We start from the raw sequence: 14,131 nt of genomic DNA on the forward strand, positions 1-14,131 counted from the left end.
GACAAGAGGAATGATACTGTTTGTTTATGGCAGACTAAGCCAGAAGGACTTCCCATTACCTGACTGAAAAAAAATGATTGTAGCCATGTATGGAAGTTGATTTCCCTTATCATACGTTTGAATTAGATTCCTTTTGGGGAAAACATTCAAGTGAATCCAAGTGGTTAAGTTAGTTCAAGCCTAAAATATTATATTAATAGTTATATACCCAGCGCAGCTATTATTATTTTTCCAATAGTGGAAATGTAGAGACTATTGAACTTTAAATAGCAGAGAATTCTACTGGTGACCTAATGAGATAGCAGATGATAAAGCTGCAATCCTGTTGTTCAACCATTTACAGAGATTGCTGTTCCAAGTAAACTAGATTGTAATGGGATGTAGCTGCCTTGTCAAAGTATTTTCAAGGAAATAAAATCCCTCTTAGACTCATAATAAAAAAATCCCCCCTTTTAATTTTAAAAAAGAGTGGTTTAGGAAAGAATGCATGTCGATTTTAGATAAGACCTCTTTCAAGTTGATGGGAATGATAATCAAATATAAACACACAGTACTCGAAGAAATCCATGAACATATTATGATATTACAAAAATAACACATATGAAGAGATCTTATTATTGTATTATCTAAAGAGATCTAAAATCTTAAGAGATAAACTGGATTATAAACAGGACCAAAGAAGGTATGATCATGACCATCAAATCTGATCCAGCAAAGAAATTACAAAAAGCAAAAAAAAAAAAAACAACCTAATGTTTTCATTTTAAAAGGATGCTCCACACCAACATCAGGTGTGATTTTCACTCATACTGAGGGTGAGATATTAGTAGTGTCTGATTATATGACAATTCTCAAATGTGCTACTTTTTCTGAAGATAAACTGAGAAATTTACCAGGTTTAAATTTTGCACTAGCATGTCACTTTAATCAATTTGAAACATTGGTGGATATTGGAAATTCTGCTTAAAAACTAATATTGGACAAGCACTATGGTTGTTCAAAAGTCGGGACTGAGGGGGATGTACAGTGGAACCATGGTTTACGAGTAATGCGGTTAACAAGCATTTTGAAAGATGACCAACTTTTTTTTTTTAATTCTGACTAGGTTTTTCTCGCAAAACAAGCAGAATTCAAGCTAATGGGGTGTGCAGTACTGCATTTGGCCAGAGGTACGGGGCGCCGGGGATACTCTGAACAGTTCGGAGCCGTTCGGAGCCTTTGGGAAATACTTGTAAGCACTTGGAAATACTCGGAAACACTTGGAAATAATCCATACTCTGGATTATGCTTGTAATCCAAGCTTCCACTGTACTCAATTTAGGAAACCTCAGTACAAGCATTGAATCCTTACAGGTAAAGCCTGAGAGTTTAGGTATGAAAGCAGCCCTGAGTCCCCCAAAAGTAGAGATTAAACACAAGTTTATGATAGGCTTAACCTATGAATGGGATGTATCAGGTAATTTCTTTTTTTTTATGATGGTTATGATTAATATAATAATTTGATAGAAATGATCATGGTATTATGTGTATGATCGCTTTTCATAAGTATTGAGTACTGCAACATTTTTGGAAATTCTTCTGAATGAGTTACCCTCCTATTTACTGTATTTTTCCTTAATTGAAACCCTACTTGAAGTAACCCATTGTTCTTATGGGTGATCAGACAGGTGAATGTGAAAAATTGCATAGCCCACACTCCCATTCAAGAGATTAACGTATAGTAAAGAAGGCCATGCATTCACTTCCAGCGGCTTATTAAATCAGGCCCAGTGAGTACTAGCCATATTCCCTTTCATTCCTGGATAATTTCTATATGATTAGAAATCAGCACCACTGTTACTTACAGAGCATACAACTAAGTTTTTCCTTAGTTTTTTTCCTTTAAATTTAAAATTCTAATCATGACGAGGACCAAAAAAGAGCAGCCAATGAAGCTGCAGATTCAATGTGGTCTGTTGCATTTATCATATCCTATTAAAATATATTTAGCACCTGCAGTCTATTCTTATAAATTAAATAATAAAAAAATCTGTCGAAAATTAAATTTAAAGTAGGCATCCGAAATTCCTGCAGGTGTTGGAATTATTGAACAAAATTGCTCCTGTGCATGGTCTTGAGTCCCCCTGGTCACTGGGGTCTAGATTCAGCTCTAGCTTGGAGCTTTCCTATTCCCCAAATAATGGGACTACTGCTGATACGTCTAACAAAAACCAACAAGAATGCTTTAAACTGCAAACTATAGTCTTGTTGGGCGATAGCAAGTTATGATTTTCTTAAGATACTGTTTTAAATTGAAATATCTTAAAGGCAATTTGCTAAAGAAGTGATTTAATTTACTAAATATTTAAATCTAAGTTTAAAACATGTATATGATGATAATATAAGTACTTTGCATTTGATTGGAAACTAAACACTAGATTGGATTGAGTAAATACTGTGGTCTCTACTAAATCAACTACTGTTTTTCTTTGACTATACATACCTTAAAAAGCTATTTTTGGATTCTACTGTTCCTTTAGACCTGACTTGCAGTGGTTCACTAGGTAAATTGTTTTACCAGGCCTATTAGTGTACTGTATAGATTAAAATTTCATTGTAATTATAGATTGTTGTGGGCAAAGCTACTTTGAATTAGTATCTGCATGCAGATTTCTGATAGTCAGAGATCTATAAAGAAGAGCCGAAACCAGAGATTTTCTATTGCTGATTATATAGCAATAGCAATATTTGCAGATTCACGTTTATTTCTATTTACCTCACTACCTTGCTGTGGATCAGAAAGTACAAATTATTCAGTAAGTGGGGCTAAATAGCTCTCCATTTCTACAACAAGTTGCCATCATGTTGTTTTAATAATATTATTTGTAATGTGTGTTATTGCGCTAATTGTCGTACATGTTAATTATGTGAACCCACTCTTGCCTGTGAGTATTCCTTTTATCAAGGGTGAAACATATAAAGCATCAACACAACATTATAGTACACAAAATCATTGGCTACTCTGCTACCACCACATTATTCATTTGTATAGCTCAATTTGAAAAAGATGAAAACTCACCTCCAATGTCAGGTCTCAGCTTCTTGTCATATTCTTTCAGCAACTTGTTGAGTATAAGTGTAGCATCCGTGTCTTGTGTTTTTGGAGCCAGTACCCATTTTTGGTTTATTGTTAAATCTTCGTACTCATCATCATCGATCTTCCTAGAGCTGTAGTAAAAAAACCTGTTTACTGATGCATCCTTTAATATACGATTTTCTTTGAAACATCTGTTATGGTAGTGGATGTCTGCACTTCGCTTTTAAATGTACATTTAAAGCAATCAACCTCCATATGGTTTTGAAGAAAGCAACAGATATTTACAAATTGCAGCAAAACACAGCATTTTTTCCAGAATATGCCTTCATTATTAGACAGACTTATTGTTCTTCACGGTGCTGTGCAATTACATATGATCTACTCTATCATAAAACACTGTAGTAATGATTCAAATAGCATTACATAACTGTTGATTGAAATGATTTGTGTATGCAAATACTGAGAAATGCAATGTAACAACACAAATGTATTTACAACACCAATAAAATTAAGTAATGTTAAATGGCGCACACATTATACTAACTGCATATGAATTTTATGCTTTGATTTGGAAAGTCAGAAAAAAATGCTTTTTAGATGTTTTGTCTTTGTAATAAACTGTTCTAGTTCCATTAAATGAATATTTCTATACATAGCAAAATACTGCAACTGAGATATAATATGCTAATGATTATTGTTTCAATTTTGCCCCCAGGGCTTGACATTTACTACTGTTATTCTGTCACCTATAGTTTGCCACACGAGGATTCTTTTTTTGTGAAAAACACTGAAAAAAAATGTATCTACATGGGACTTCTAAGAATTATAACATTATATAACTGAACTTGGGGTAATGAATATGTGTAGTTAGGTTCCTTGACATGAAACTTCCCTCCTTACAAGATTTGTGAAGCCCAATATCCCAGCAATGAATAAGACAAGAGCAAGGATAAGCCATTACATTGACAATGCTCTTAGGCATTACTAAATGTAATGGAGCTCAGCTGGAACAGAGAAGTTGACCAGTCTATGTTAAAGAATTAATATCCTTGTCATAGGCCTTACAAGAAAAATGTATTACAGAGGCTAAGAGGCAGCCAGATACAGACACCATACTTCTTGTCTGATATTATTCATTGGCAGTCACACTGTCTTACTAAGTCACTAAGTTTCAAGGGGAAACAGGGAGATTAAATGTTAGCTACTTCCTTCACTCTGCACCTCAGTCCACTGTTTTCAAGAGCTATCTGGCAGTACATGTTATCTTACCTAACCCTTCTATTTTCATTTTATTTATGTATTTATTTTTTATGAATAATATATATATATATATATATATATATATATATATATATATATATATATATATATATATATATATATATATTGTAGTGATGTACCAATTCCCTTACAAACTACAACTCTTGTAATGAGTTTTAAGAAGGATTCTAGCAGATACCTAAAATCCACTTTTTATAGCTGCACTCCATTTTCCAATTACAGTAGCCTTATCTGCACCACAGAGGACAAACGTCATTGCTAGTAGTGGCAAATACAGCCCCTGCACAAATAAGTAGCATTAAGCAAAAAAAAACAAAAAAAAAAAGAGATAATTTAAAAGCCAACAGTAGGTAGTAATGCATGGCAACTAGCCACAAAGTGAATAACTCAGAGTGGGCAGACCAATAAAAGCTGCACTCTTTATATAATGTGTATTGTGGGTTACTTTCGCTGCTTTTTGTACTGTATGTTATAACAAAAAGCCCACGTCTTACAGCTGAAATGTCTTTTTAGTTTACTGGCTCAGTTCCAACAAAAGAGGATAAATGTTACTGCCAGCAGTGAAAATGGAGTTGCTTCTTTAAAAACCATATTATTGCTACCCTCACAATTAGAAATCAGAGGGAAAGCAGTGCTTGATTGGTAAATGCATATCATTCACCAAAGTTAGCCATAAAGATGTGCAAATAATAATACTCAAACAGGTAGCTGTTCTATTGAATGTAGTTTGCACATTAGAGCAGTATTCCAAATCATTGCCCTTTGCTAGACTGTCTGCTCATAGCAGAGGTATTTTATAAAGCAATAAACAAAAAGATCAACTGCCTTAGAGAAGAGACAGCAGCACACATACTGAGTAAGCATCAGTTGGCTCAGTTCAATTTCCTCACTAATATGAGTAAAATCAATCACTTTCATCAGGACTCTGTGAACAAGCAATATTTTAAACAAGCAAAACTGAAGGCACTGGCTTCTGCACTGACAGTGCAACACAGTCAAGACATAAAGCACATCATGATAATAAATGTTGATTTTTTTTTTTTTTTACTTACCAGGCTTGGAAAACCGACAGTAAGAGGAAAAGCACTAGGAGCTTAGTAGACATGACTGCAAGCAGTGTTGCCATGTACACTGTACAAAATATAATAGTATGCAGTGAACCCACAGTGATGTAAGTAAAAATTCCAGTGTCTCTTTGTTCCTCCTGGACTGTAACTTAGGTTTGCCTTTACTTTGTAGGTTGCCAGTGCGATGCTTCCAGGTGCAAAGGCAAGCAAGAGCTCCTTAGACGTTCTTGTAATTGCACTCAGCTGGACTCTGCCTGTCCTCTTCTACTTGTAGTATGTAGGAGAGATTTTCCAAAAGCAACAAAGGGCAAAAGGCACAGTGATTGAAGCACACCTATATACAGAGAGTATGAATGTCAGTCCCAACAGGCAGCAGAGCAATAGACTGTCTTGACTGCGAGCAGAGACTGGATTGCAACTGGAGGAGGTCTGAGATCCACAAGCACCATATTCCTCCTGATCCCCAGGAATCTACCTGAAACATAAGCACCTCTGCAGCAACAAGAGCATCCCACTACAGGAAATGTGCTGTCACCAGTGGAATCTGTTATCTCAGTCAGTACATTACTGCTCATGTGATCCAGTCTTACAATACTTGCTTTTTCTTGTGCTTAGGAAACGATCCTTAAAAACTGAGGCGGAGTGAAGGAGCCTGAGAAGCATCATCATTGCCGGAGATGGAGCGAGCACAAGTTGACAGACGTAACTCAGCTACAATGACAGGCGTGAGATGGTCATAGACATAGTCCAGAGGCTGGGGAAGGTACGGTCATCTGCCCGTGGCAAGAGCAAAGCTACATCGCTGCCTTCTGCATCGGAGATGAAAGGCTATCAACAATGCGATCACACGATCAGCTTGTTAAATAGGAAACTTCATTCCCTGCCCATAAGTGGAGCACACAAACACATCATAGGCACAGAGAAGTCAGCTCAAATCTTTCCTCAACTGCCAACATGAAAGTTCACTATCTTTGCAAGAGCACATTTACCAGTGGCAGTTAATAATGAGTTAATGCCGGTGACAGTTGTCGGTAGAGGATTTGGGCAATGATTGGCTAGCAACTCACGTTCCTAGTGCACAATGAGGGGGATTTACTAAGAGTGCAGAATCTGGAGCAGCTGTTCTTTGCAACCAATCAGCTTTTAGCTTTTATTTTCGAAGTTTAAATGAACAAGCTGAGGATAAAAACTGTTTGGTTACTATGCACATTTGCTCCAGATTCCCCTTAGTACATATAAAGGTTGAAAAAAAAAGATAATGCAGCAATATAGAATATCCTATAACAACCAATTCGATGGCATATCCCCTAGGTTTAGTACAGTAAAGACAATAAAAGGCAATCGTTGATTGGTAGCTATGTATTGCATGCACGTTGTCTTTATTAAATTCTCCCAACCGTCTAGATTTTTTCTCAGACAACGTTAGTGAGGATGAAACGAGGATCGGGAACACTTTGATCAGTGCAAACAGTTATGTAAAATACCCCATAGCAACCAATCACATTTAATATACCATATCTTAAGCACAGTGAAGACTATGAAAGATGATCGCTGACTGGTCACTATAAATTGTCCCTCTTAAATAATCCCAACCATAGATCTTTCTCAGACAGCGTTAGTGAGGTTGAAACGAAGACCAGGAACACTTTGATCAGTGCAAACAGTTATGTAGAATATTCCACAGCAACCAATCAGATTTAATTTCCCATACTGTAAGCACAGTAAGACAATCGCTGACTGAACACTATGAACTGTCCCTCTTAAACAATCCCAACCTAGATCTTTCTCAGACAGCTTTGGTGAGGTTGCAAATACGATTATGGACACTCTGACCAGTGCAAAACGTTATGCAGAATATCCCATAGCAACCAATCAGATTTAATATCCATTAGCTTAAGCACAGTAAAGACAACGAAAGATGATCGCTGACTGGTCACTATGAATTGTCTCTCTTATATAATCCCAACCATAGATCTTTCTCAGACAGCGTTAGTGAGGTTGGAAAGAAGATCATGGAACTCTGACCAGTGTTAACAGTTATGTAGACTATCCCATAGCAACCAGGTTTAATACCCCATATCCTAAGCACAGTAAAGACAATGAAAGATGATCTTTGTCTGGTCACTATGAATTGTCCTTCTTAAATAATCACAACCACAGATCTTTCTCAGACAGCTTTGGTGAGGTAACGTTATGCAGAATATCCCATAGCACCCAATCAGATTTAATACCCCATAACTTAAGCACAGTAAAGATAATGAAAGATGATCGCTGACTGGTCACTATGAATTGCCTCTCTTATATAATCCCAACCATAGATCTTTCTCAGACAGTGTTAGTGAGGTTGAAAAAAAGATTTTAGACACTCTGACCAGTGAAAACAGTTATACAGAATATCCCATAGCAACCAACAAAATGTCATATAATGCAAGTTAAGCACAGTAAATGCAATGTAAGACAATAGTTGACTGGTCCCTATGAACTGCTTGAGCATTGCCCCTCTAAAATAATCTGAACTGTAGATTTTTCTCAGACAGTATAAAGTGAAGTTGAAAAGAAGATCATGGCCACTCTGATCAGTGCACACAGTTATTGAGAACATTCCATAACAACCAATCAGATTTAATATCCCATATCTTAAGCACAGTAAAGACTATGGAAGATGATCCTGACTGATCACTATGAATTGTCCCTCCTAAATAATCCCAACCATAGATCTTTGTCAGACAGCGTTAGTAAGGTTGAAAAGAAGACCGTGAACACTCTGACCATTGCAAACAGTTATGCAGAATATCCCATAGCAACCAATCGTATGTCATATTCTGGAGGTTAAGCACAGTAAAGGCAATGGAAGACTGGTGCTATGAACTGCCTGAACATTGCCCCTTTAAAATAATCCCAACTGTAGATTATTCCTAAACAGAATTAGTGAGGTTGAAAAGAAGATCAGGGACTCCTTGAGCAGGGCAAACAGTTATGCAGAATATTCAATAGCAACCAATCAGATGTCGTATTGTGTAGGATAAGCACAATAAAGGCAATAGAAGACAATCGCTGATTGGTCGCTATGCATTGCTTGCACGTTGCCCCTAATAAATAATCTCAACCATTCTTTCTCAGCATTAGTGAGACTGATAGCCATAGATTGAAAGTGGGAAGTTGCAATCATTATCACTTAGCTTGATTTGATCTAGTTCACATTGGCAGGAATGATATCCACATCCAGATCGCAATACACGTTACTCCAATTTGTATTCTCTATTTAAACCACGTTAGGGATAATGAGTTGCCATTGTGAAGCATGCCATTATTAGCCCATAATGTTACATTTATGCAGGGAACCCCACTAGAAAAATGGCATTGGTTATAAAGATATGGGCGGCTAATGAACTGAGCTGATAAATGTTTTACTTTAAAAAAAAAATCATGCCTTCTTAAAAAATGAATGATGTCTAGTGTTAGCGAGAAACCGATAATACTATAATATGTAGATGATTAGACTTCGGGTATGTGCATTGATAGTAGAAAAGTCCCGTGTAGGTGGTAGGAGTGAGTGTGCTTGTCTGCGTATTGCCTGACTTTCAGCACCAGCAGAGTGGACAGCGCCTTGTCCTGTTCACGGAGCAAGGGGCATTCTGTCAGCTTGTCCTATCCTTTCTACACCGAGGGAGACAAAATGACCTCTTTGCCAATTACTTGAATGCAGCTATTGGAAGCACAAGTAATTCAGCATTTGTAAATGACTCTTTGCCTGCAGAATCCCCTTGTGGCTAACGCCGGAAACGCTTTACTAAACAGCGTTCCTATAACTGCTCTATTCAATACAGAACTCTAGAAATTGTCGGGTGCCTGTAATGTTAAAAAGCTTTCAAAGATTTGGTTGACTTCAGTGACATTTCGGAAAATTATATTTTACTACTGACAGGAGAAACTTCTAATTCAAACTGGATATCAATGGAGTTCTTCCAGCTACTCTGATTCTGCATACCATTTCACTGCACATACAGCATAGTGAGATGTTGGTAAAGTTGTATTAATGTGTAACTTTTGTTGAGGAAAAAAAAACAAACATTCCCCTCTGGGTGATCTATGTACATTACAAGGATTTTAACAAAATTTGTTGCAGATTCCTACCTTTTATTATTCTGAAGAAATCATTGTGTGTTTGTCTGCGTGGGAAAGTTAATCTGTGTGAAGTGGTTTCATAATTATCAATCAGCTGCTCCACCTGCAGGGCTAAAATGAGGAAAATTTCAGGGTGTGCATCCCTTTAGATGTGATTTTTCTTATTGGGAATAGCTCACTAAAATTAAATTTGTGTTGCAGGCAGGGCTGGGACAAGGGGTGGGCAGGAGGGGAGGCTGCCCTGGACACTGTGGTACCATGTGAGGTGGGGGGGATTGGAGGGAGGGAATTTGTGTTGGGAGGGGGGATTGGGGGGGGGGGGGTGGGTGGTAGGGGGTAAGAATTGTTCTAAGAGGGGAAATTTGGGGATGTGTGCTAGAAGTGGTGATTCGGAGGGATTTGTGTTGGGAGGGGGATAGGTGAAGAGGATTTGTACTAGGAGAGGAGATTTGGGGGAGTCTGTGCTTGAAAAGGTAATAGGGTGTGTGTGTGGGGGGGGGGGGGGGGTTTGTGCTGAGATCGGAAATGTATGTTTTTTGTGGGGGGGAATTTATGCTAGTAGGGATGATTGGGGGGTATTTGTGCTACCAGTGGGGATTTGGAGTGGGGGGAGGAAATTATAAGGGGTAGAGGATTTGTGCTAGGAGGGGGACTTTTTTTTTGGGGGGGGGGGTTGAGCTGGAGGCTTATGGGGAGAGAGAGGATTTGAGCAGGTGGGGATGGGGGGGTGCAAAGATTTGAGCCAAGAGGGGGGATTTTCAGCAGGGGGGTGGATTTGTACTGGGAGGAAGAGGGATTTTTTGTTTAGGGGGAGCAAGCAGAATAGTGCTCAATTTTTTTTTGGGGGGGGGGGATTTTTGCTGACACAAAACCATACATCTTGACCCGGACTGCCGGGTCAAAACCAGACAGGTGGCAACACTACCTGGATCTCTGCCCAACCCAGGAAAACACACAGGCTTGGCTGCCAGCCAAGCCTGAAATTTACCTACACTAACACAAAAACTCAAGCATTTTAGCACCACTAGGGGGTGCTACACATACATGTAAAAATCTGCATTTTTTTTTCTAAACTATTACTTAGATTCCCCAAAAATGATATGTTTTCTGAAACAGAGACCCTGGAGAGAAAGAAAATGGTGCTTGTTGCAATTTTTCATGTCATATAATATTTGCACAGCAATTTAGGCTCGGTTCACACTACTGTGACCTGAAAGTCAAGTAGCGACTTCCGGTGCGACTTTGCCAGGTGACTTCCTGGTGATTTGCTGGTGACTTGATGCAACTATACTTTGAAGCAACTTGGAAGCAACTTTCAGAGAATGCCTGGGTAATCCAACTTGGAGGCAACTTCCATTAAAGGCACAAGTTGGATAGAAGACACCTTGAAGTAGTACAGGAACCTTTTCTAAACTCAAAGAGACTTCAGTAGTGCTAATTAAGACAGCTCTCATTGACTAACATAGGATTTCATATGTCACGCAACTTGGATTCTCACAAGTCAGATCCCTAGTTGTGGAAATGTGAACCAAGCCTAAGGCAGCTCTTATTGACTAACATGGAATTTCACATGTCATGTGACTTGAGGTCTCACAAGTCATATCCCAATTCACGGCAGTGTGAACCGAGCCTTATCAAACACAAATTTTTAGGAAAAAATACACTATAATAAATTTTAGTACACACAAGCACAATATAACACCCATTTTGTTGAGTAAAATATAAAAGATGATGTTACGTCAAGTAAATAGATACCTAGCATGTCACTAAGGATGAGCTCAGGCGTGCTCTCAAACAGCACGTGCAGAGCCCGCCAGGAAGTCGGCACTGCAGAGCGCTAATCACAAGCAATGAGACATTGGGGGTTATTTACTAAAGGTAAATCCACTTTGCAACTACAAGTGCACTAAAAGTGCACTTGGAAGTAAAGTCCCTGTAGATCCAAGGGGGACATGCAAGGAAAATAAAAAACAGCATTTAAGCTTGTACATGATTGGATGATAAAATCAGCAGAGCTTCTTCCTCATTTCAGATCTACCCCTCAGATTTAGAGTGACTGCACTTCCAAGTGCACTTTCAGTGCACTTGGAGTGCAAAGTGGATTTTCCTTTCGTAAATAACCCCCTCTGTCCCGATGCGCAGCTGCAGAGATCGGGAAATGTCTCACTGCTTGTGATTAGCGCTTCCAGTGCTGACTTCCTGGCGGGCTCTGCATGTGCTGTTTGCGAACATGCCTGAGCTCATCCTTACATGTCACCCTTTAAAATTGTGCATGCCTGTGGAATATCAGCAAACCATGGTACCTAAAAATCTCCTCAGACAACTTTTTAAAAGCCCTTTACAGGTTACCAGTTTAAAAAGACAAAGGAGCTTTACAATTTTTTCTTTTCATTTTATTTTTTATCTTATGTAAAATTATTTTTTTTACACTCTCTATTTGTTTTTAATCAGATTTATTGCTATCATCCCTTGTGATAGCATGGGCAATGATAGGTTCTATTTACAGAGGGATCGGGGGCCTATTGAATTCCAGATCTCTCCTCAGCCCTCTAATGCCGCGTACACACGAGCGGACTTTACGGCAGTCTTTGCTCGGCGGACTTTACGCCGGACTTTGTCGGCTCCTTGCGCCGGACTTAAAAAGGGACGGACTTGGACACGCACGATCACTGCAAAAGTCCGCTGGTTTGGAACGCGGTGACGTACAGCATGTACGACGGGACTATAAAAAGGAAGTTTAAGCCCCACTATGGCAGCCTTTGGGCTCCTTCTGCTAATCTCGTGTTTATCTCGTGTTAGTAGAAGTTTGGTTAGAGACGATTCGCGCTTTTCACACTTCAGCTTATTTCAATAATTTTTTGCGGTTCAGTTTGTGCTTGTGAGGTTTGTATCTGCTTTTCAGTGCATGTTGGTCAGTTCGTAACCTGCCTAGCAGGCCGTTCTGGCCCGCTCGTTCCTGATTTTCAGATCGTTCTTCATAGGCCTTGCTGTTCTTCAGTGCGTTTGTTATAAGTTTGTTTGTTTGACCAGCTGACCATTTTGAAGCCATGTTGCGTGGACGTACTCGTTCTCGAGTTCGTGCTGCGTGGGAACTTGGTGTTGGGGTTAATACTTTGACCCAAGTCCAGTCCATGAACAGGGCAAGGAGGAGTTAATGGATGAAGAATTGGTTGCGCCAGCGTGACCAATTCACGCATATGCCTTTGCTCCATGAGCTCCGTGAGAATAATCCTGAGGATTTCAGGAATTATCTCCAGATGACGGATTTTGAGCGTCTGCTGGCTATGCTGACCCCCTATATCAGCAGGCAGGATACCTGCATGAGGCAAGCCATCAGTGTGGAGCAGAGGCTAGTTGCCACTTTACGTTACTTGGCGACTGGGAGAAGTCTTCAGGACTTGAAGTTCTCGACAGGCATCTCCCTCCAGGCTCTGGGGATCATAATCCCAGAGACCTGTTCTGCCATCATTCAGGTCCTGCAGAAGGACTATATGAAGGTAAGTTTTATCATTTAACATTACATGATATGTATTAAATGTTTGCTAATGTATAGTCTAAATGTCCTCCTTACCTAATTACCATGCTTGGAATATGCTGTGAATGTCCCTTTTATCTTCATGCATTCCTATTTTTTCACATTAATCATTTATTGCCCTACATGCATATTTACATTCAATAACCTCCCCACCATGCAATCCCGGGTCCATTTATATCTCTAGCCTATAGTCCCTTGAACTATGTATATTGTCAGCTCCATTGTACTGTTTGACCCTCCCCCACCCCCACAAATGTTTGAAACTGTCAGGTGTTTTTATTAACCTAATTAGTACCCCTCCCCCACCCCCACAAATGTTTGAAACTGTCAGGTGTGTTTTTGACCCTAATTAGAACCCCTCGCCCACCCCCACAAATGTTTGAAACTGTCAGGTGTTTTTATTAACCTAATTAGAACCCCTCCCCCACCCCCACAAATGTTTGAAACTGTCAGGTGTGTTTTTGACCCTAATTAGAACCCCTCCCCCACCCCCACAAATGTTTGAAACTGTCAGGTGTTTTTATTAACCTAATTAGAACCCCTCCCCCACCCCCACAAATGTTTGAAACTGTCAGGTGTTTTTATTAACCTAATTAGTACCCCTCCCCCACCCCCACAAATGTTTGAAACTGTCAGGTGTGTTTTTGACCCTAATTAGAACCCCTCCCCCACCCCCACAAATGTTTGAAACTGTCAGGTGTTTTTATTAACCTAATTAGAACCCCTCCCCCACCCCCACAAATGTTTGAAACTGTCAGGTGTGTTTTTGACCCTAATTAGAACCCCTCCCCCACCCCCACAAATGTTTGAAACTGTCAGGTGTTTTTATTAACCTAATTAGAACCCCTCCCCCACCCCCTCAAATGTTTGAAACTGTCAGGTGTGTTTATTAACCTAATCAGTACCCCTCCCCCCACATTCAAATTGATCAATGGGCCATCAGAGGGGGTGATTAATCTTATAAGTGGGCCTTATGTTTTTTATAATTTAAATTACAAACACACATATTAATAACGTTTGACTGCTGTTGTTCAATAATGTTTTTGT

At 39.2% G+C, this 14,131-nt stretch overlaps 1 protein-coding gene across 1 annotated transcript in view; it reads right to left on the reverse strand.

Annotated features, from left to right (window-relative positions):
- Nucleotides 1–6,489, reverse strand: part of GABRG3 (gamma-aminobutyric acid type A receptor subunit gamma3) — a 1,294,012-nt gene extending 1,287,523 nt beyond the window's left edge. The window contains exons 1-2 of the mRNA XM_073614635.1: nt 5,410–6,489; nt 3,059–3,207 (exon numbers count right to left, since the gene is read on the reverse strand). Coding sequence (XP_073470736.1) covers nt 3,059–3,207; nt 5,410–5,483 — 223 coding nt within the window. The 5' untranslated portion in view covers nt 5,484–6,489. The remainder of the gene's footprint in view (nt 1–3,058; nt 3,208–5,409) is intronic.
- Nucleotides 6,490–14,131: the final 7,642 nt, after the last annotated feature.

Source organism: Aquarana catesbeiana, linkage group LG02 (assembly GCF_042186555.1).
Source record: "Aquarana catesbeiana isolate 2022-GZ linkage group LG02, ASM4218655v1, whole genome shotgun sequence".
Taxonomy (NCBI): domain Eukaryota; kingdom Metazoa; phylum Chordata; class Amphibia; order Anura; family Ranidae; genus Aquarana; species Aquarana catesbeiana.